General features: G+C 32.3%; 1 protein-coding gene across 5 annotated transcripts in view; it reads right to left on the bottom strand.

The window, feature by feature from the left end:
• LOC148628493 (uncharacterized) overlaps positions 1-21,128 on the bottom strand; it is a 41,694-nt gene extending 20,566 nt beyond the window's left edge. The window contains exons 1-6 of one of the 5 annotated variants that reach the window (XM_088588343.1): positions 21,008-21,128; positions 11,508-11,550; positions 5,972-6,101; positions 4,438-4,748; positions 3,207-3,390; positions 335-491 (exon numbers count right to left, since the gene is read on the bottom strand). In XM_088588343.1, coding sequence (XP_088444469.1) covers positions 335-491; positions 3,207-3,390; positions 4,438-4,748; positions 5,972-6,097 — 778 coding nt within the window. In that variant the 5' untranslated portion in view covers positions 6,098-6,101; positions 11,508-11,550; positions 21,008-21,128. Of the gene's footprint in view, positions 1-334; positions 492-3,206; positions 3,391-4,437; positions 4,749-5,971; positions 6,102-11,507; positions 11,551-20,200; positions 20,813-20,856; positions 20,959-21,007 lie in introns of those variants that run through there. The other 4 variants (XM_088588361.1, XM_088588323.1, XM_088588334.1 and 1 more) reach the window with 4 other exon arrangements.
• Positions 21,129-24,006: the final 2,878 nt, after the last annotated feature.

A 24,006-nucleotide genomic window follows, 5' to 3' on the forward strand; every position in this document is an offset into this window, starting at 1 on the left:
ACAGAATAAATATTTCCTGTAAAGCCATAAAACCACTTAATTGATATCATTGTATATTCTTCAATGGATGTCATCGCTGTCTGCATTAGAAATGTTACATCTGAAGTATCACAGGGATCCAACAGACACATGGCACACATGGCCTCTTGACATTTAGATAATGCTTGCATGAGAAAGAAAAAAATTGAAAACTCGTTTCCCAAAAAATTCTAAAATTCTATCTGTCTGCATGTCATGATCTTGAACTTAATGATTCTCTGCACTTTATAAACAGAGCTTTGCATTCAGACTCACTAACCCTAATAAGCAATTTGCATTAAAATTCCATACTAACTATGGAGAATTTCACAAACATAACTACCAGTTTCACTGTAGTCAAGTGTTGAGGTACAATCTTGTAGGCTCAAGTTAATATCCATGACTGTAGTATCTACATCAACTCCTGATGTATTTGGCCGTACTAAATAATCCATAGGGTCTGGGGTTGGATCCTGTTCAATTAAAATAACTATCATTTAAAATAACATAATGCCTATATACATGTAAGTTTTATTTGATATACATGATGCAGTTCAACTCATATTTCTAGGAGATAAATTTTACTAGTATTTCTCAAAGATGACCCAGAACGAACATACTTAGTAATTTAAATGTAAAAAAACAAAAGCCACAAAACTTGATTTTGAGATAATTGAGCCTTATTAAAGCCAATATTTTACTACATTTTATATGAATTCTTTAGGGAGTTTTCAATATCTAACTTCTTAAAAAACTGGTAGATAAAATTTCTAAAAAAATTATGTAAAGAACACTTAAAGGAGAAGACTATGTTATTGTGTAAGCCATAAATATTGAAACTAATCTGTTAAATGTTCATGAAAATTAAACTGAAACTAAATAATTTCCTTTTCTAAACTAATTAATCGTGATCTATAATTAGGGAATTTGAATTACCCCCACCTATGGACGCCACCATGATCAGTTTAGCTGAGATGTCACAAAGTGGGTTTGTAAAGTGAAAGTAAATAGGTAATTGATTACAATGTCTGAAGAAAGCGTAAATTTGGGTCTTTTCCCATACAATTTTAAACGAAAATATGCAGAGGAAGAAATTGGGACACAACTTGTAAGCAAATGTCAGACAACATTGAAGAACAACGGGATTCGGAGCCAGAAACTAGTATGTCTGAGAAAAATTTATATTAGCTACTTCTGAAGAATGTTCGTGTTGCCGGTCAAAAAACTTTTTGAATATTTCTTTTTTATCATTTGTATAATTGTAAGCTTGACAAGACAGCACGTTTTGGTGATTAGATAAACAGGATTGTAGAAATATTTACAGAATATTCTTTGTTTATATATTATATGCAGTACTTGTATCAGTACCAAACCGACTTAGTGACGTCACAAGCTAATCGGAAGCTGTTGGCAAATATCAATAAAGTCTGCTTGTGATCTTCCATCAGATAGGAGAGTTCTGCAAGATGGCTATCCACATATATTTCAAAGATTTCGAATTTTTCATAGCCTTGAGCATTTTATAAAAGCGTATTTTGCATTAAAGTTTATTTATTCTTATTTACATGGGTATGATTTTTCATAAGAGCCTAACTTAATGCAAAGGTGGCTTTCCCTTTAACTAACATTCTTTCATATTTAAAAACAAAAATTTTGGGTCACCAAACTCTTTTTCTCACAATATGAAAAAAAAAACCAAAACACTGAAATTCCCTATGAATTTTCCTGCCAATTATCTCCCCATAAAATAGGCTTATAAAAAATAATGTTTTAGATTTTACTATTTTAAATTTTTATGCAAATAAAAATCATTCAAAATAATTTCAATATATTATTTTTCCATCATTTCAAACAATATTAGTTTAAAATAGAAACTATAATAATCTGTAAGAATTGGCACGATGACAAAAAAATATGCTCCGTGTAATAGGCATGATCTACATTAAGTCATACTTATCAACCATTGGAACAGTTCATGTGGAAGATTTTTTCTCATTGACACTGTCTTGACTTATGTGGGAGATTTTCACACGAAACAATTTTTAATGTTAAAGTTCAATGTTTTAGTATTTTTCACAGAAAATTTAGCAATTTTAACCAAAAACCTCAAACACATCTTACATATTCATGAAGTTGATTCTAAATTTTTCATCGATTTTGTGAGCATCTCCCATAATGTGGGAGGGTTAACCAGTATGGCTTAAGTTTCTGGTAGTGGCAATGGTACTATCAATCACTAACAGGAGCCTGTTTTAGGTGTCAAGGTATTCATAAAAACTATGCTTACAATGCAATTTTACTGTCATACTACATTATGATAGTTAAACTGTTTAAAATGACCTTTACAGTTATCTGATCCACTTTTTCAAGTACAGTCAATCCTAATGTTTTGTATGCAAGTATGTACAAGCCCTACTAATTGTGTAGTACCTGTATTGTAAATATATATGATAATTCTAAATGTTGATAGCAGTGAATTATCAAAATGATTCCCGCCAAAACATCACCATGCTTTTTCTCTTCTGCATTAACTTTATTTGTTATTGCTGAAGATTTGGAATCAATCTGCTAATCACAAATCTAACTTTATTTAAATATTACAAATAGTTATTGTCAAAATCTGTATAATAAATAGGATAATCATAATATGATTACCTCGTGCAGAGAATGCTTAAAATTTTAACTCATGCAAATAATTTGTTAAATCTTAGCACCGTCCACTCATGATCATATTTTTGTTACTCACTCTTTCTAAGTTATCATCCTTGATGTTTGTGAGTTTCATTATCATAGAGATATGTTTAAGTGCCATTCTGTGTAAGAAACAGGCAATGGTTGGCACATCTGGTGGTTATCATGTATAATTAATTGGTTAATGCAATAAAATCTCTACATTTTTTTCCTTCATGTGGCACACATTATATACATTTAGCCCGATTCTTAGACAGAAAAGTACTTTAATGGGAATGTAAATGAATGAGCAATATCCATGTGATGCATTTTGATAAAACTAAAATTTCCTACCAACTTGAAATTCATTTATAGTATGACCGTTCAAAATTGTGTTTAAAACATAATTTCAAATGGTCATATCATAAATGAATGTAAGTTTTAAATGGCACAATTAAATTTTTTTCTAAAGATAATTCAGGTCAAGGGATAACTAAAATAATAAATTATCTAGTTACTTTCACCAAATAATCTCCAATATACTCAGGCCTTAGACACAAAACTCCATACTCCACAAGGTGAAGGACATTTGATGCATTCCTCTCATTTACAAAAATGTAGGTCAAGATGCTGGCAACCTTAGAAATATCATTTACTGGTAGTTTCAGGTTAAATACTTTTGCTCCTCCAGAAGCCAGTAGTCTGAAGAAAATATTCAGAATAACTATAACAAGGCAAATTATTGATGATGTAGTTAACACTTAAATAAACAAGGGCTCTAGAGAGCCTGAATCCCTACCTGGAAATCATGTGGTCATATCATTTGATCATTTAAAGCCTAAATGGTCTCTGGTGGTCATCTTGTTCAATCAAGCAGAACCAAAATTTAAGATGTTAAAGTTGTCCCTTTTATTATTTCTGAAAAGTAGTTTCTAAAGAGAACTTTTTTTTTAAAGTAATAACATTAAAAATAACGAAAATTTTTTTTTAAAAAAGGCCAATATCTTCAACATGGCTTCACAGATTAAAACAAAATTTGACCACTGATAGATCTCATCATGCTTACCACTTTAACTTCCTCAGAATTTGGCCTTACCCAATCGTTTTGGAAATATATGCGAAAAACTTTGTCTGACCCCTATGTTCTATTTTTAGTAACAGTGGCCATGTTTTTTCAACAAATCAAAATCCCTATGCAGAACACCCTAAGGAACATTTATACCAAGTTTGGGTCTAATTGGTCAGGTAGGGTCCGAGGAGAAGATTTTTGAAAGAAATAGGGCAATAACTCTAACATGGCTAAAAAGATTTACACGCAATTTTCACCACAGATAGATCTCACCATGCTTAATACTTTACCTGGTCAGAATTTGGCTAAAATGAACCATTCTTGAGTTATTTGTATAAATCTACTATTTTATCCCTATGGTTTATTTTCAGTAATTGTGGCCATGATATTTAGCAAATCAAAAATCCTCACTTCAGTTCTATAGAGGATACCCTAAGGAACGTTCACGCCAAGTTTGATTGTTATTGCCTCAATGGTTTCAGAGTAGAAGAAGGTTGAAAACGTTTACAACAATGGACACAAAGTGATAGCCAAAGGCCTTGTTAGCTAAAAATCACTAATTCGCAACAGTGGAGAAGCGGAGCATGATCCCTGAGTATCTGATGAAATGTTTTTTGAACTTTGAAACTTTGAAAATTGATAAACATAAATATAAATGAAAGTATAGTATCATTTTGTACCTTCTGTAAACAGAACATTTCTTTGCACCAGAGACAACAACAGCAACATTCCAACCCGAAAACGGGAAAGTCTGGAAAACTTCATAGTTGAAACGCCATCTACTTCCTGCACTTTTCAAATCAATGGGTAAATTAGGTTCATCATAATTGCTCCATTCAAAGAGTTCCTCTTGTAACCAAGATTTATATTTCACTGACTGTTTTATGTAATCTGGGTGAAGAACCCATTTACCCATTGAACAGGCCCCAAGAAATTTCTCACTACGACTCAGTTTACCACAGATGACGTGTGTGCAGTTTTGTCTAAAACTCTGCAATACAAACATTGAACTGTTCATTTTGTATACCGGTATTATATTAAAGTCCCTAATAAATCAGTAAGTTCCTAAAAGGAATGTATATTGCCCATTCCTACAAAAAAATGAGTGTGTCCACAAGACGCATATGCCCAAGGTCTTTCATGGAAAAATTAAACTCAAAGACGGTTGCCTATAGCTACTAAACAGAAAATTGTTGTATAATAGAGACAAATATTGCCCTTACACTCTCTGATATCATGCTGCAGCTCCAGTAAGAAATACTGCAAAAAAAATTCATGAAAAAATATCCTCAGTGGCTTGACTGTAATCAAATAAATTCCTCTACTTGGGTCATACTGCAGCCCATGCAGGCATCAAACAGTATTCATCTTCCTTCAATATCCCAAGTTTCAGCAAATCTGATAAATCAATTCAGAAGGTGCACTTACAAGATTTAGAATACAATAATCCCACAAAAAACCTTAAGATTCTTTATCTTCCTTTACATTCAGCAATAATTATCTTGTTACACTTCAGTACTCCAGATAACAATTGGTCAGATGAGTGAAATCATTTCTCAATTATATTGGGTGAAAATATACTTGTAAATGTCTTAAGCAAAATATCACTCCTTCAATATGATATGAAATTGAATTGAATAATTGATAGTATACAGTTCATACATTTAAGTTTTTCATGTTTAGTCTTATGAAGCACATTAAAATGCTCTGTTTCAAGGAACAAAAACAAAGTAAAGCTCCTACAAAATATTGTTATTCCTTCGTCCTTAATCAGAAATTGCTTCTTTGAACAATATCATTCAGCCTTCAAATCTTCCTATATTAAGTTTCATTTTTTTTTGCTTTTGGGTTTAAAGACTCTTTTGATGACAAAACAATAGGGTTTTTGCCCATTTTCAATTAGGTAATTACTCAATTACCCCCTTTATTTGGAGTTCTGTCACATGCATCTAAATCTCCAAAAGTATATGTACTATGCCTAGTTTAAAATCCATTGAAAGGTTTACAAGAAAGTGTGCTTATAAGGTAGATGGATGGATAAGGTGATTCCTTTACACCCTAATAAAAATCATCTCTACAGGGTATACATGTAACTACATGCAAATTCACTTAAAATCCATCATTCATCAAATGTAATAAGTTATATGGTTTGAAAAAATGGAGGGAAAACACAGCATTTTCTTGTATTAAAGTTATATAAGTAAATCTACTTACATCAGAATTTAAATACAATCCACCAAGTTCAGTGATTAATTTACCAATGCTTTTCCTCTCTTGTACGTCTAAACCAGACAGTAAGAACACCCTGTTAGTCTGTGACCTTGTTCTGGTGGATGCCATCACTCTAAATGGACGAAAAAGCACTTGAAGAATAAGAAATACCTGCCTAGTCTTATATGTGTATGTAATTACTTCTCTACTCAGTTTTTTTTTCTCATTAGACATGACATGTTCAATTTTAACAGAACAACTAAACCACTAGGAGTTGACTCTATTGATTCCATAACGCAGAGTCCACAAGAATAGCATGTTTCAAAATTTGACATCATAAATAATACATTGTATGAGGAAGGCATTTGCCGTAAGTGTGAGCAAAGCATTTGGTAGGCCCCCTCTCAAATAAAATGGATTTCAAGTCATTTACCATTTTTAGCTTGATTTGATTTAAGATACATAGTAATTTTATCTGTGGGAGCCCATGAAAGATGTACCAAATATTTGTAAATTTATAGGTCAAACAGTTCAGGATCGGCAAAGAATGCTTTGTTCTACAAAATCGGAAGTAGAGTTTTTTTTTTTTTTTAAATGTCCTAGGAGTTCTGATCAAATAACAAGTGGGTCTTTGAACAGTATGCCTATTAGGTGTTTTTACTACATTTTAAAACTTGAATAGAGATTGCATTGACAAGGCTTTCTCAAGTGGTCAATTTGATAAATTTTAGACAAACTTCTATACATTTAAGGGTAAGCTTTGCTTGATATTTTAATTATTATGTAAATTCTGGTGTAATTTATTGAACTTAATTCATACTAGTTAATGAAAATACAATCCAGGGATAACACTAGGCTTCCCAAATGTTGCAATTCGCGATTTTTTATTTGATCTGGCAACAAAAATAACCAGCTGGCAATTTTCTTTGGGCCTAGGTTTTGTATATTAAAATTGACAGGAAGTTTGTCAACAGCAGGCATCTCCTCCTATCAAGGTACCAGTCTTCCATTTCATATCCCTGAGCGAGTGTACATGTACGTCAAGATATGGAGGGTATAAAAATAGTGTTTTCTTTTTGTCTCTTAATGTTTTGTCAAAAAATATGAACTATGACTTTTAAATAGAGCAAACATAACACTTTAAGATGACAAACTCTTTGCTAAGAAAATTTAACATTATAACATAAAAAGGTAGGTTTGGCGAGTGCAAAATGAAAGTGAAAGTAGAGAAAATGGCTATTTATACATGTAATTCAAGACTAATTTTCTTTCTGATCTTTGTGGACACCCTATTTTTTTTTTGCAGAAAATTTATTACATGCCCTTAAAAATGCTACATAAGTAAAGTTTTATTGAATCAATTAATATATTCTTTTTTAAATCTTAAAAATGTGCACTTCACTATAGAAGTCTATGGAAAAATGAATGGAAGACTGATACCTGAAGCATGATAACACCTGATCAGAGTTAATTGATCATAGCAAATTTAAGACTGAAGCCAATTAAAGGTAATAAGACCAGGTGAAAGTGACTATTCATTTAATTTGTCATCCCTTCAAATAAATTTTCGTGAGAGGTGTCAGTCAGATGTAAATATATTTTTGAACCAATCAAAACTCACATCATTTGGTCAAATGTAAACACAATCATGGCCATGTGCATGTGGCTACATACAAGCTTCACAGTCCTGTTAAATCATATGATACATTCAGAAACAGATTTACTTTATACATGTAGTTAGAATGTACATTTGTACTAAATCCAATTAACAGTGATTATACCTCCAGGAAGTGTCTAAAACACTATGAAATGCAAGAATTGATAAAAGAAAATGGATGTTTACACTTTTCTAATGGCCTTGTGATTTTTTTGGTAGGAAAATTGGTAAACAAATACTGTTTAAGTACTATAATTCGTGGATACCAATTTTCGTGGATTAGGGCAAACACACAACTTTGTGGATTCTTGAAGTCATGGTTTTGAGGTTTAAAGTTACTGAGTACACACATCAATGGGATATCTGCTTTTTGTTGGGAACTAAATTTTGTGATCTGGCTCACCCACGAAAATTGGTACCCCACAACCAATAGTACTTTCACAGTAGAAAGTGGATTCCCCAAATCTACAATACACTGAGTGGAATGGTTCTTTAACACTTAAGTCCAACCTGAGTGAAACTTGGAGTTACATCGACATAGTCAGTCACACAGATTCCACCTAGCCAACACTGACCGTTTGTACAAATGTATATTGCAATAGTAGTAAAATTCAATGAGGCATGCAATGTATATGTTTCTCAGGTGAACATTGTATATATCCTCTGTTTATTGGGAACACTCTAGTAAGGATAAAAATTTAGTCATGTCAATAAAAATTTGGTATATTCTATTAATTTTTTTAGTACATGTTTATCATTTACAGCAAGCTGTTGTGGAATTTATTCCTCATTTATTGATATCAATAAATCTTACATATTTATTAAAATGTTAATAAATATATTGATATCAACATGTTGCTAATTAATTATTGATATCAATAAATTGTTCAATTTATTAACATGTTAATAAATATTTATTAACATGTTATTAAATCATTTATTGATATCAATAAATAGCTGAATTAATAACATGTTGATAAAGAGGGCACTACATACGCTCTTTAATCGTGATCAGAAGTGTTTGTAATTCTTATTATCATTTACAAGGTAAGCAAGCGCACGGAACATTAAGTTTTAAGTGTGAAGTTTCAGTTGTTATTGTTTACTATGTCAGAAGCAGAATATTACAATCAAAGTATGGCAGTGAGTCTCAAAGCTGATCAACCTAATACAGGTATGTTGGATCTTGTTTACGCTGAACGAAGGTTAAAAATGTTCAATATACAAGTCAAGGGCGAAGGGGAGAAATTTTAAGCACAGGCATTTGTTTCATATAAAAAAATGGTGGTAAGGAAGACAAGGTGACCACCAATCAGAGGCTTCTCTGGCTTTCAAAATTCTGCCGCCAGAAAAATCACCAGCTGCCAGTTTTAGTCGCCAATTTTCAGAAATTAAAGCCAAAATGGTTGCCATAAAATTTGTTTTTTTTGGTCAGTATCAAGTCCAGTGATGAGTTACATTTACCTGTGTAAATTCATCAAAATAACCCCTTCATTCATACATCTATCCAAGATTCATTCTTGATGCATGTACATGTATAAAGAAGGTTTTAAGCTCTAGGATCTAAAACCATTAGTCACTTTTTGTATGCAAAATATTAAAGTACTACTGGATATTTTTTATTGTATTGGTTTAGATAATGATAAAGCATAAAACACGTTATTAATGCATTTCACCCTTTTTCCTAAATACTTTTTCTCCTCGCCACATATTATATTCTTCAACATGTTAGCGTGCAATAGAACATGTGCTAACCAAATTGTCATTTTTATAAGGAGACGGACTTTGTTTAAGCTTTGCTTGTTTCTGAACCCTTTTCTTTTTACTATTATGTTTTGTAATTTATTATAATCAAACTATTTCTGAATAAAACATGCTTAAAAAAAAATTAAAACACATCTTTCCAAAATGGATTGTTAATATCCTTTGATACTCCTAATTACTTCACCTTTTGTAAAGAAAAGGCTCACAACAGTGATTTTACCCTGAAGTGTCAGCTTACATGTATAATAATACCATAAGGCTTATTTATAATGAACAATCTAGGCTAAGATACCTAAAGTTAGAAAATGACCAATCAAGTTTTATGTCATGGCATAAGATCAAATTTGAAAACTGTTTACTACCTGCCCATAGCACTTTAGTCTTCGAGGTGTTCATTCTTAGCCCAGATATCAAATCAAAATAATAACATTTTAGTGATTCTCTTAAAGATGAAACTCTACCATCTAGAAATAAAAATGTATCAACTGCATGTTGGCTTAGTGTAGTTTTACTGTCAGCCAAACGTACAAATGTACTCCTTTTGTTAATTTCACCTTCATAGCTAACAGTTCAACTCCAATTATAAACAAGTAAGGTGAGAGAGGGTCACATTGACATCTTTCTAATTCAAAGAAATTTGAGAAGTGTCCATTATTTATCACACAACTTTTTGCCACTTGATAAAATATTGACCCAGTTGCAAAGAGATTCATTAGAATTAAAATTTTGATGTGCTTTTTTAATGAAATCTGGTACTCTCTAGAGACATTTGATGGGGGCAAAAAAACTTGATACCTCATTGTACTACTATAAAACATTAATGTCATATTTTTGTTTTTATCAACATTACATTATCAATGTTTTGTGTTTTATTGTTTTTGTTCTATACATGTATGTACAATGTACATGTATTTGTATTGATTGATGTACACTATCTGCATATGTAAAATTATATTCAGATTGTACTTCTCAGTCAAACACAAGCCCAAGTATTTTAAACATGAAGGAACTGTTAAATCCTTGTTTAAATTTCAGGATGAGGGCTGTGCAGCGTAGTATAAGTTCGGGGAGATGATTTAGTGACATAAGCCAGAAGGAGCACACACGTACAATAGTCAGCAATGAAGTTAGTACATTTTTCAACGTTTTTCCCTTCTTCTAAGTATAAAAATGTAAGAATTTCAAAAAGTTTTGGTAAAAATACACTATTTTCTTTAATACAGCTTTTTGGAATGATATGGAATACATTTACCACCTACTTTCTCTAATTAAAGTGTACAGAAAATAATAGACAAGATAAGAATTAGAAAATCATATAAGACATTTTAAGTCACTAAGCAGTCAAAAAAACACTGGAATCAGCTTCTCCAAGTAGTATGGATGTACATGCAAAAAAGTGTTTTGGCGCAAAACAAACAATCATATCCACAAATGTTGAGCATACTGTATATGTCTATTGTACATACTTGTATCATCTTTCCAGAATAAGTTTTGAATTTTGGAAATATGCTCCAGTGCATGTACTGAATTACAATGAACATTATATTTACATGTATATATATTAATGAAAATGATCATTTTTATTATGTTTTACATTTTTAGGCTGTACTAGTCTTTGCAGTTGAAATCCATCCTACATGAAGTCATTGTGATTGGGGGATAGACCAATTTAGGACTAGTGTAAACTGACTCTGAATGGCAATTTCAACACGATAAAAACTATGGAATGTTAATGTATATCAAAATATGAACAAAATTGTTGTTTCCTTGAGTTAAAAATAACATTGAAGTTGATGATAATTAAGTAATATGGAGCATATAAGATAAAGCATGTACATGTATCAAATGTAACTACAAGTTTTAAAAGAAAAATTTGAATGTATCTTTTATGAATTGTAAATAAATTGTTTGCATGTATTTTTGTCATTAATATTCTAAAAACGGGCAGAAGCCGTGTTTTCATTAAGAACAGGCTGGTGGCCAATTTGCATGCTTTAAACACCTGTCTGGTCGGTTCAAGTGGACATTATTACATATCATTCAATTAAAAAGGAGTCCGAAGATAATCCCATTTTCATTTTAAAGTTTGGGTTATTGTTATAAATGGTTAATACTGACCTCTGTTTTATTTTTAAATTCACCTTCCGATAACGAAGGACATCTAAAAAAAAAATTCAATCTAAGTCACAATTATTGAAACAAATATCCTTAGATACATGATAGTCTCAACTAACTGCATTTCTCAGTTGCTCAAGTGCTACACGTTATTCCATAGATATCTATGTGTCATGTAAAAATCTCTTAGTTTCTGTATACATAGTTCCAAAGACAGGTACATTAACATATCCATAAACGATAAAGTCTTAGAATATAATTTCAACAATGGTGTCTAGTAAAGGAACATTAGCCATGCACTATAAAAACACACAAACGGCCAAAATAGTCAATCATTATTGACCATTTGTTTATCTTTAATCAACCTACTGAAAAGTAAGCCGACTCTGTTTGGGACAATTGTACTTTACAAGATTCCAACTTACTAGAAAGTATTCAAATAGAGGCGACACATATATCTATCCTAAGACGTACTACATCACTCCGAAAATTATACTTAGAACTTGATCTTGAAAAGCTCAGTGAAAGAAGAAGTAGCAAAAAACTTGCGATTTTTTTTTTTTTTTTTTTTTTTTTACAAAAATGTGTATAATTACGTCCCTTGTTATCTGTGCGATTTTATCCTTGGACCTTTTTTACTTAATTAAAGAATTAAACTAACTGTTAAACTCAACTTCAGCATTTGAGCAACCGGTAAAAATCCTAAGCTGGTATTGTTGGCTTGATATATATTTCAATATTTGTTCATAACACAATAGAAGCAAAGTATGGAAAATCTGATAAAAACAACAAAGAAAAAAGAAAGAAAGAAATGCATATGATATATATCTAGTTGGATTAACATAAAAACTTACGGCGGTGGTGATTCAATTGTGCCCCCCCCCCCCCAAAAAAAGCGTAGGAAGAATATGAGAGGTGTCAAAATAAATTGCAAATAGACATCATAGAAAGAGTGGTTGTAAATAAATACAGTATAATTTGGGGTTTAATAGTATTTATTTTGAAAACTAAGTGTCAACATCTTATTATCTCAACAATTTAAAGGTAGTAGTCTTGACATTTATTGCCATATTTCAGGTACAAAAACCAGTTGTTAGGTTATAATTAAACATGAATAATACTTTTATGTGATCAACTGACACCACTTTCTTGTTGGTAGTGTCTTTTTTTTATTTTAGTTAAAAAAAAAATAGCCAATTTCATGACCTACATGCATACAGCTAAGTGTAAGGTAGAAATGCACTGAATCCATGGAAGTGGGCAAGTATTAGATCCCCTCTTGAATCAATATCTATTCTTCAATATAAATAAATTTGGCATTTCTGTAATCCTCATATACAGAGCTTTCCAAGAAATACAAAATATTTCTATGTAAAAAAAAATCCTTCTCCTTAAGGTTGCACTGTACTGTACTAATGGGATTTAGGTGCACCATTTCTTACACAAAACTGACCCGGTCTGATTTTGTAAAACTTAGAAATGAGGTGATACTTGGTGGAAATATTGATTGTGAGCAGTAGAGCAACCATACATAAATAGAAGCAATACTTGTGAAGGTGAAGATGTGTAAAATGCATGCTTAAAGCCATCCCGAAAGATTCAGGTCCTCACTGGATTGGATTCTCTACCCTGCACCAACAGGCTGTTTTTCAAAAATACAAAATTTCGCAGGAACTTTAAGAATTAAAATCATGAACAAATGAGCAGAAAAAGATACACTTTTTATTTGTTTTTTTACATATATTTTTTTAATACTATACCAACTTACTTCTTCTGGCAGTTTTTAAGTGCCTGATATTTTAGAAAACCTGTTTTTTGACAATTAATTTTAGGAAGGCAACCAAAATTATGAAAACTGATGTATATTTTTACTATGTTAACATGGCTACAGATTCCCATAATAAAATAGAAAAGAATATCTATCTTATTTTTATGGATCTCCATACATGTAATATAAGGTTTTGAAAAATATATACTTTTTAGAGGAAAAAAATGTTGGATTAAGCCACTTAAAATTTGCATAAATACGGACAAGGACACCGGTAAGAAAGGAGCATGCAATCATGTGGAGCGGTGGCTAAAACAAAATCTATATCTGATTTAATAACAGAATAATATATTTGATAATAACCACTATTAAAGTAAAGCATGAAGTAAATGAAACAAAATGATAAAAGCTCTTCGACTTTTACGTATGTATCTACTCCACGTGTTTTAAGGTGTAATTAGGTTTCATGGGTAGCCAGGTGAATTGTCATGTGCTAATATGTTAGGTCACATAGCTTTTATACCTTGGTCATAATACATTTGTGTTTTCAGAAGGGAACCACTTCTGGAAAATATATACAAAGATAGTTCTTATTTATTCTTCTTCATAAGAAAATTCAAGTTTTGTGGAATTCATACACAAGAAAATATTAGAACTTTTGTCTTCTCGATCAGTATTTATTTTTAATCCCAATTTTCATAATAAAGAGCAAATTTATTCAACAAAACCTGTCACATGTATATGATGCCCTACATACATGAAATGTACTGTTATAGATTTTTTATGTGGCATTGACATTTTTTTTTATTTAAGAAAAAAATATAACAAAAAAAATAAATATATAAAAATATATTGCGTGTATGTGTGTGTGGGTCATAAATTTTGAAGAAAAAAAAAACAAAAACAAAACCCAAGCCGTGTCATGCCCTTAAAGTGAATTACTTTTTCAAGGGAATGGGACTCTTCAACCGTAACTATAAGATTTATTCTAACAGTAAATAAAAAAATGGATGGTCACCCCTTTGCGTGTCTTGAAGTAAGCTGTTTCAATTCCATACTGAATAATATAGCAGAATACACACAGACCCGTTTGGTAACGAAACATAGTGTATGTAATAGGTATCTCGTTTACCGTTGTCATGTGCTGAAATTGATAAGTACCGAAATGACAATAACACTGGATATTACCCGGTATACAAGTCTTCCGGAACAAGATTTAAGAACACGTTAATAATTCGTTCTATTTATTGATATTAATAAATGATTTATCAACATGTTAATAATTCATCTATTTATTGATATTAATAAATCATTTAAGCACATGTTGATAAATATTTATTGATATCAATAAAAGGGGAATAAATTCCACAATGGCTTGCCATAATCATTTGTTGATGTACTATTTTTAATTTACAGCCATGTCCAAGGAGTGGGAGATATCAGATAGAAATATTTTCATTAAGTATAAAGTTATGTTTTGGTTTTGAATTCTGCAGTTTTTATTTTGGTAATTACTATAATAATTCTAAATAAAACCCTTTGAAACCCAGTTTTTAGTGGAGTCTGAGTTGCTCATTTGCTTTTGTTACTTTGTATGCATGATTTTAGTTACTTCATGTTCTTTGTTGTGTAGGTCTGTTTTCCACGTCTGGTCTTTGTCCCAGGATTACATTCTTATGATTACCGCTATAACCTTGGTTCCCTTGATTACTCTTAGAACAAATTGATCATTGATCCTTAATTCCTTGGGCTCAACCACTATGTTATTGTGCCGACAGCTTGGATTCAGCAATGAAATGGGGTAAATTGACTTCATGTTGAGTAATAGTAATAATAATGTAGATTTTGGAAATGAGATTGAAAATTTTCGCAAGTCACCTGGACTTTCAGGGGTCCCCATTGAATTTTGGGGGACCGAGACCCAGGAGCTCAGGTACTTGAGTACACTGCATGAACATCCATACTGTTCGCGGAGATCGAAGAGATAAACTTCATCATGCTGGGTGAACTTCATACCCAGGTCAGTGATTCTACGCACACAATCAACAAGAATATACGATGTCCCAGAAGGGTGGGTGTAACAGACATATTTCACCCAGAAAAAACCTGACTGACAGTGTTTCATGGACTAACACTGATACTTGAGTGTTAGAGAACCAAATGTCCCTGAGTGTTCTGTAAATAAGGACATACTGAAGGAATACATTTGTACTTAACCAAAATTTAGTCAATTCATAGTTATATTCAGACATCAAGCAGGAGAATAAGAAAACAAGAGAGAAGAAAATAGGGACACAGTTAATGGGCCATGGTAGTTTGTTGAAAATTTATAAATAAAAAAAGTAAATAACTTGTACATTTTAAGATAAATTTAATAGGACAAAGGTCAACCTGTTTTAAAATCAGGGACTACATGAATATAGTAATACTAAGCCCATGATAAAATAAAACACCTACTTCTGGAGTAGTATTTTATATAGTTTTGCATATGAAAAGTGACTGTTGGTTTAAGATCTTGGCTAAGGCTACAGCTAAAAACTTGCTTTATAGTGCAGCAAGAGTGAATCTGGGGTACATGTATGTCATGAATGAAAGTTATTTTAATGAATTGACAAAGATAACTCATCAGTGGACTTACTGTCATACCTTATAAGAAATAATCTTTTTGTCGGCTCCAATTTCTGAAAATTGGTGACAAAAATTGGCAAGGATGACACGCAAATTCATGAAGCATTCCATATTTTTTTTTTTTTGATAGGGTTTTGACGCATTCTCAGGCTGAAAGGACATGGATTTTTTGCCCTAAAAAAAATCTTCAAAAATGACTTAAGAAACAGATCTTAGTGGAAATGTGTGTATAGACATTTACAAACTAAGCAAGATTATTGGAAGATGTAATTAAAGAGAAAAGAACTTCATAAAATTTGAATGTTCATCGTCATGAGTAAAGCTCAGTCCAATGAATAGCTCTCCAGTAAAAAACTAGAATGTCAACGTATGTAAACAAATCCTTAATAATTGTCGTTGCTGTCCACAAAAACTTCCATGTCAATGTTAACCCCAGATGCTAGATTGAGAAAATTCAGTAACCTCACACCATCACCTGAAGATCAACACCATTTTAAAAAAGCTTGTACAATGTCCTCATCTGAAACCTCACATCTGCCATTTGAGAACTCTCAAATGGACATGCACACCAGGTCTCAAACCTTTCAGTCCGTCTCACCAACCTCATCTTTCCTACAGTTCACCTCCTCCTACAACAGACTGAACTACAAACTATAATAGATGAAGTAAAAACTGTCATACATCAAGAAATTCAGTCCACACTGGTACAAACTATCAAACATGAGGTTAAGAAAGCCATCAAAAGTGCTTTTAAGTCATATGAACAACAAATTAACCACCTCAGCGCAGAACATGTCAAGTTAAGAGATGACTTAGACAGCCTTGAACAGTATGGGTGACGAGAACTTGTTAGGGTGAGTGGTATTGAAGAAAACAATACTGAAAATATTGTCAAGAGTCTTGGATAGTACAATACAGTTAGGTCATTTCTGAAAATTTGGTCTCATTTTGTTGAAAGCTGTTTTGAGGCAGTCTACACAGAAATTTCTATTGTTTTGTCATAAAAAAGTGCATTTTCTTGAAATCCTTGGTGTGTGGAGGTTCAAGTCATTTATAAGTTATTAAGTGATTATTGTTATAAAATCCAGTAGCCATGGTAACATACTGAAAAAAAAATATTACTGAGTTTTAGTAAAAATCAGGGAAGCCTTTCCAAAACTAACAGCCAATTACTATGTTTTATAAAATATCAGGCACTTAGACACTACCACAGGATGAAAGCATGCAAGGTAAAAGGTAAAAAATAATAAGACCCTTTTCGATTCATTCTCTCACAATTTTAGTTTATGTCTTGTGATTTATGGAAAGCTCTATTAGCATGGAATTAAAAATACCAGATTTATTAAAATTGAACATAGGATATTGGTTCTAGAACAAATGTAATACTTGGTCTGCTCCCCCAGATTAGGGATAATTCTGCCTTCTGTTCTACTACACGCATTTATATAATGAAAAAGGCTGTATACATGGCAAAAATGAGAAAACACAATAAGACACAGATTTTTTTCACACTCTGGGCACTGAAAACAATATTTATTTGATGTATTTTATCTCATCATTGGTTTTTATATCCCAAAAATAGCATATGAGGATGAAAGTATAGAAAATCATGGAGTTTTCGCAAACTTATGGGTACTAAAAGGCATGTTTTGACTTTTTCTGCATTGCAATACTTATTTGCACAGAAAAATTGTGTCCAGTTATCCATTTTATTTATTATAAGCTAAAGAAGTAACATTTTTTACTTAAAAGTGGTTAGAATAGTACATATCGCAAGAATATACAAGAATATCTTCTATGACGTTGCATTTGAAATGATGAAACTTCAGAAAATTTGGTTGCTAAAGACTTATTTGCACTAAACAACTAAATTTCTTGACACAAATACATTTTCTAACTCAGTGCACCTTAACCTCCACAAGAAATTGTGGTTTATAGGGTGAAAATCCTACTTTTTCAGATGTAGGGTTCCCAAAAACTTGCCATAAGGTAGTACAATACAGTTTGGTCATTTTTGTTTGCAGGGATATAAAGTTGATTTATAGGGTAACAACTAAAAAAAAAAAAAAGTACAAAAAGTAAGGAATATTTCAATCAGTAACTATACAGACCTTTAATGTTAGTATAATATAATGAAGACCGAAATCTAAAAAATAATTTAGAACAATAAAGACAACTACAGTAGAAGCTCAATAAAGAGCCTGAAATGCTCATCCAGTCCTTGCCTTCAAATTTTTTGTCCAGTAGCCCTTTGGGCTAGCAAGTTTGAATTTTTGGTAGCCCGAACTCAAAACTAATAGCCCGAAAAATTCTGAAAAAAAATAAAGAATTTATCAATAAAAAATGACATGCAAATTATCCGAGAAGTTCGATTGACATCGCTAAAATTTCAATACGGAAAACTATCGACAAACAACAACGACCCTCAAAGCAAAATAAGAACCATGGTAATTTTAATTTGACAACTAAATATTATGTTGTCCTACAAGTATTTGTGAAAGATTTTATTATATAAATCGATTAGTTTTTATTTAGTGTTACTTTTAATCATTGTAACTCTAACATAAAATAAACGTTGCGGCATATTGCTGTTCTTAATTAACGCCCCGTTTTCAGATATTGTCAGGTTTAACTCGGAATGATTTGACACGAAAGGACAAAAGGTCGTGAAAGTAAATAATGACAAAAATAAACAATAGTGACATTGTCGTAACTTTGTAATTATATTTCGGACAGAATGTAAACACAACAACGTACTGTAGGTCATTGAAACACTTTAATCTTACACCTTCACAACTCGAATCTGACTAGCCCGGTCAGGCAACGGACATTTAAACTGTACTAGCCTGAGGCTGATTTTACTAGCCCCGGGCTTCGGGCTAGTGGCTAACGTCGAGGACTGCTCATCTAACTTTTTTTTTGTATAAGTGGCCAAGTTTTTTCTAGGATAAAAATTCCTAACACTCATACCTAAGGAACAATTAATCAAATTTCATTGAATTTTATCCAGTAGTTTCTGAGGAGAATTTTTTTCGGAAGTAATAACATTAAAAATTATAAAAAAAATTTCAATAAATGGCAAAAATGTCAACATGGCTATATTCGATTCACACAAAATGGTTTAGGAAATATACGAGAAAAACCTCTGTTTGATCCCTTTGTTCCATTTTAAGTTGGTTCCTTTGATTACTCTAAGTAATGTTTGCCTACATATCAAAAATCTCCACATCAGATCAAGACAGAATTCATGTCAAATTTAGTTCTAATTTGTCCAGTAGAGTGACAGTATTAAAGAAGAAACTTTGATGGACAATAATGACAGATGTTAAGTGATTGCAATGGTTCGACTAGCTTAAATAGCAATATATATATATATATATAGCCCCCCAATATAACCAGGCAATGTAAATTTACAATGTAAAACCAGCAGTCACACCTGAACAATAAGGATTATATAGCAAAAACAAAAAGAAAGTGTAACAGACAACTGAAAAATAACAATTACCCCTCCCCCTCCCCAAAAAAAATTAAAATATATAAAAACCCCAAAAAACTGAAAAAATAGTAGAATTGTTGAAGCACATAATGAAAACTTAAAAAAAAAATAACAAATGAAATAGAGACCCCTTGTTACAACAAAGAGACCTATCTAATAAAACACAAGAAAAACAGACCCCCAATAAAAATAAATTACCCAAAGCTAATCTAAAAAATAAGCAAAGAAAAATACCCCATTAAAAATAAAACAAAACAAAACACATTAAAATAAAAGTATAACCCCCCCCCCACAAAAAATAGCAATAGTACTCCGTTATAACCTTTTATGCCATTCAGAAGCAGCGTCTGCTCCCGGTGTCATGTAAGGGACTGTCAAAGTGAAAGTAAGAAACAGACTATAACTCATCTCGTATTCAAACTGAGGCACTTGATCTACTTTCAATATAAACAAAAATAGTGGTACCTGAAACGATATCGCTACAACTTTTGGCTGTATCTGCTGAAATATGGCAGTATAAACATCATAAACCAAAATAATTCAAAGAGCAAAATGTATATAGAATTGAGCCTCGACCTTGTTTGAGTGTGCCCAGTGAAGAATGTGAAGTAAAAGGTTCTGTTCCAAGGTGAGGTAAAATTTTCCAATTTTCCAGAATGAAATTTGCAGCATTAATAAGGGATTCAGTAGGCGGCCAAATCAGAAAATTGCTCCAGACACTGCATCCCAAATGGGATTATATTCGACGTCACATACAGCACATTTTCGAATTGACGCTCTACTTTTTAAATCGTCGGGACTTACCGCTAGAGTTGTCTCTCTTTTATTTCATCTGAAGATAGTTCGCATATATGCATGACATGTTAGTACCAACGAGTTGCTTATTGGCATAAATTGGGCGTAACAAATCCTTACAGGAAAATCCCATACTAATATCCGCCATGTTGGTTTCTACAGGACAATTTGTTTACAAAGGAAGTTAGAAAGTTCCCGTCGAACTCTGGTGACAATTGTCTGCTTGATCAACTTCTCGGTATTGTACGTTGTTTGCATAAAATAAATCTGAGATATTTGAACTAACGCTGAAATGCATTCTGGGTTTTTCGGTTCTTGGACAAACCATTTAAACGTACATAACATCTCCTGGCAACCCGTTCACTGTAAACATGGCCGACTTTTGACAATGTAAATTGTAATTTGTAAATATTGGGACCGAGAATTAAAATCTCACCGGAATTTAACGATTCAATGTTTAAGGAGAAGCCGTTTGGCTAAACGAATGAGCAAGTCATTTAAGACAATTTAAACAAGGTAGGTGTCAATGAAGTCGTAGAAGATATTTTTATTAAAATTTTAACAGTATCTTATTTATGTGACGCCGAGTATAGGCAAGTGCCTACTCCATACAAAATTATAACTTATTGATCATATATATATTATCTTGTTATATTTATATTTACATTGGCTTATTTTCGTTTAGTTGAAGTAATGGTTCTGTCAAAATTTAAATCGGTGCAGCTTTGTTTACATTTTAACCGCTTTCTTCCAACCGGAAATAAATTGGTGGTCATATTGATCATATATATATTATCTTGTTATATTTATATTTACATTGGCTTATTTTCGTTTAGTTGAGGTAATGGTTCTGTCAAAATTTAAATCGGTGCAGCTTTGTTTACATTTTAACCGCTTTCTTCCAACCGGAAATAAATTTTCCCGCGAAAATTGTGTGTAAAGAAAAGTTTGATTTCGGATTCAGAAACGAGTCACATTTCGTACAGGTTACAGACCACCAATTCAACCAATGAGCATTTAAAACGTACGCAAAAATAGTCCTACGCAGAGACTACCCTAGACTGGTTCCCGATGGCAATATTCAGTATGTTACACATATACAAATATAACGACCGGTACGGACTTGACGTTACCTTGAACCTGTGAGAGAGTATACCTGGAACGTAGTCCCGGGAACCAGGATAAGATTACCCATCTTCCTCATAGTGCTGTGAAAAAAGTTCTCATCTTATTTTAAAAAATTAAACAGTTTCTGAAAGGAAAAACATTTCTGTACATTTTATAGGTGCATTTTGTTTCTTGTGATGTGAAGCCTAATCTCCATAATGATTTCTAAATATACCCCTATCTTGTGAAGACACTGGGATTTCCCATGCTATTTATAGACCCTTCACTTCCGGTGACCAGTACAGCACTGCAAGTCTGCTAACCCCACATGCCATAATCTGAGGATTGTTAGCTGACATATGTAGAATCATGCTGATATATAGTCCTCTGCAGGTTAAAGTTAAGGTAAAGTCCAGAGAAGCCATTGAATATTGTGAAATTTGCATAGAAGCCTATGAGAAGTGGAATTAGTGGTTTCTAGCCTACACAACATAATTCTGAAATGGTCCGGGTTTAACAGGCAAGAACCCACTTTTAATTGTTGCTGTTTGAACATGATATGACATTTAATTTTAAGAGAGTCCTGGGATTTTATATATTACACTGCCTTGAGAGCCGACAAGTAAAGGGAGTTACTATTTGATTATTTGATTTGGGGGGGGGGGGGCTGAATATAATTCTTCGGATCAAAATAAATAATTTTCACCGTGATAACGTTGATAAACTTATATTGATGTGACTATGACTTGATTGATCGATATACGAAGTGTACGTACGTTTTTAAAATCACCAACGGGTTCTATTTAAATAAATGGCATTATTTATTCATCCTCTTCCTAATCTTTAGGTTACAGACCACCAATTCAACCAATGAGCATTTGGAACGTACGCAAAAATAATCCTACGCAGAAATTACCCCTGTTCCTCATAGCGCTGTGAAAAAAGTTCTCATCTTATTTAAAAAAATTAAACAGTTTCTGAAAGGGAAAACATTTCTGTACATTTTATAGGTGATTTGGCTTCTTGTGATGTGAAGCCTAATCTCCATAATGGTTTCTGAATATACCCCTATCTTGTGGAAACACTGGGATTTCCCATGCTATTTATAGACCCTTCACTTCCGGTGACCAGTACTGCACTGCAAGTCTGCTAACCCCACATGCCATAATCTGAGGATTGTTAGCTGACATATGTAGAATCATGCTGATATATAGTCTTCTGCAGGTTAAAGTTAAGGTAAAGTCCAGAGAAGCCATTGAATATTGTGAAATTAGCATAGAAACCTATGAGAAGTGGAATTAGTTGTTTCTAGCCTTTAACACGTCTTGCAAGAAGCAGGAACCAATCGGAACTGCTTGCCGCTGGTTTTAGTAATATTCGTGATTTTTTATTTTTTATCTGTACTTTCTTTGTTTTCTTTTGTGTTTGTTGTTCTTTTGTATTCACGACGCTTGTTCAGTCCAACATTCAACTCGTTAGTACCTTAGATATTGCTGCTTAAAATATTTATTTCCGCCGAACTGACGAAGTACCACGCTATACCTGTTTGAGTATGATCTTTTACTTCCACCAAGTGTAACATCAAGTCCTTTTACCACTTTATTGTGCCATATTCTATTGAATAATTATCAAAGCACTGTTATACACTGTTCGATCTATTTGCTGTTCAATCATGATATTTATTAAACAAAAATTTAAATACTAAAAAATATAATTTTAGTACCAATGAGAACAAAATGTAATAGAGATAACAAATGATGATATCACTGTCTGTTGCCGCGGACTTAAAAATGTATACATTAGATGACACCTTAAAAGAATATTTAGTTATGTTAAGGAGAAACAGTGACCTCTGTCTACTTGAACCCCGAATAAAATTTCAATAAGGCATCTTTTTGTGTTATTCAACCCATCTCAGTTCCAATGCATTTTGAACCAGTGTCAATTGAAAACATGCCTTAACCAAACAAATTCTTAACCTATAAGAGATATAATTCAAACATGTTCACATGAACTACAGTTTAAAGCATTAAGCAAAGTACCCATGTACTGAATCAATTTATATCGATCATTTGGATTCTTAGGCCTCAAATAATCGTCAAATTGCTAAAATTGGGTATAAAAGGAAAGTTTGGGGGTCGAATTCAAACGTATCTTTACACAAACTTATTGTTGTAAATGGTTAATATAACATTGAACTCTTTTGATTTATTTTTAAAATAAACCGTCCGACTACGAAGGACATTAAAAAAAAGAACCACCGACATTCATGATGCATCGTAGCAGTGTTCCAGTTCGCGCAATATTCAGGTTCGATGTCAGTTTACATGAAACACCTTAATGGATAAACGTAAAAATCTCCGACATACTGCATAATTGAACAACTGGATGTAATAGCACCATTTTTCTGTCCCCATTACTTTCGATGTTAAATCCAGCTATTTATAAGGCGCATAGCAAATTTTACAGATGGTACAAGAGGGGTTCCATGATGGACACCATATACCTTAACTCTCACAAAAATTTCAACATACCTCACGAGCCTTCTAAGAACGAGTTGTAAAATGAAAGTAGCCAATTGCTTAAATGAATCACTACTTTCTTTTTTAAATTTAGCCATATCAAGGGCCTATATTTTTGTTCAGAATGATTTTAATGTACACTTATAAAAGAAATTGAAGTTTTAAGCCTGCTGCTGATTCCTTTAG

The sequence above is a fragment of the Perna viridis genome, chromosome 1 (assembly GCF_037379345.1).
Source record: "Perna viridis isolate PV_CMFRI_1.1 ecotype Kerala chromosome 1, ASM3737934v1, whole genome shotgun sequence".
Taxonomy (NCBI): Eukaryota; Metazoa; Mollusca; class Bivalvia; order Mytilida; family Mytilidae; genus Perna; species Perna viridis.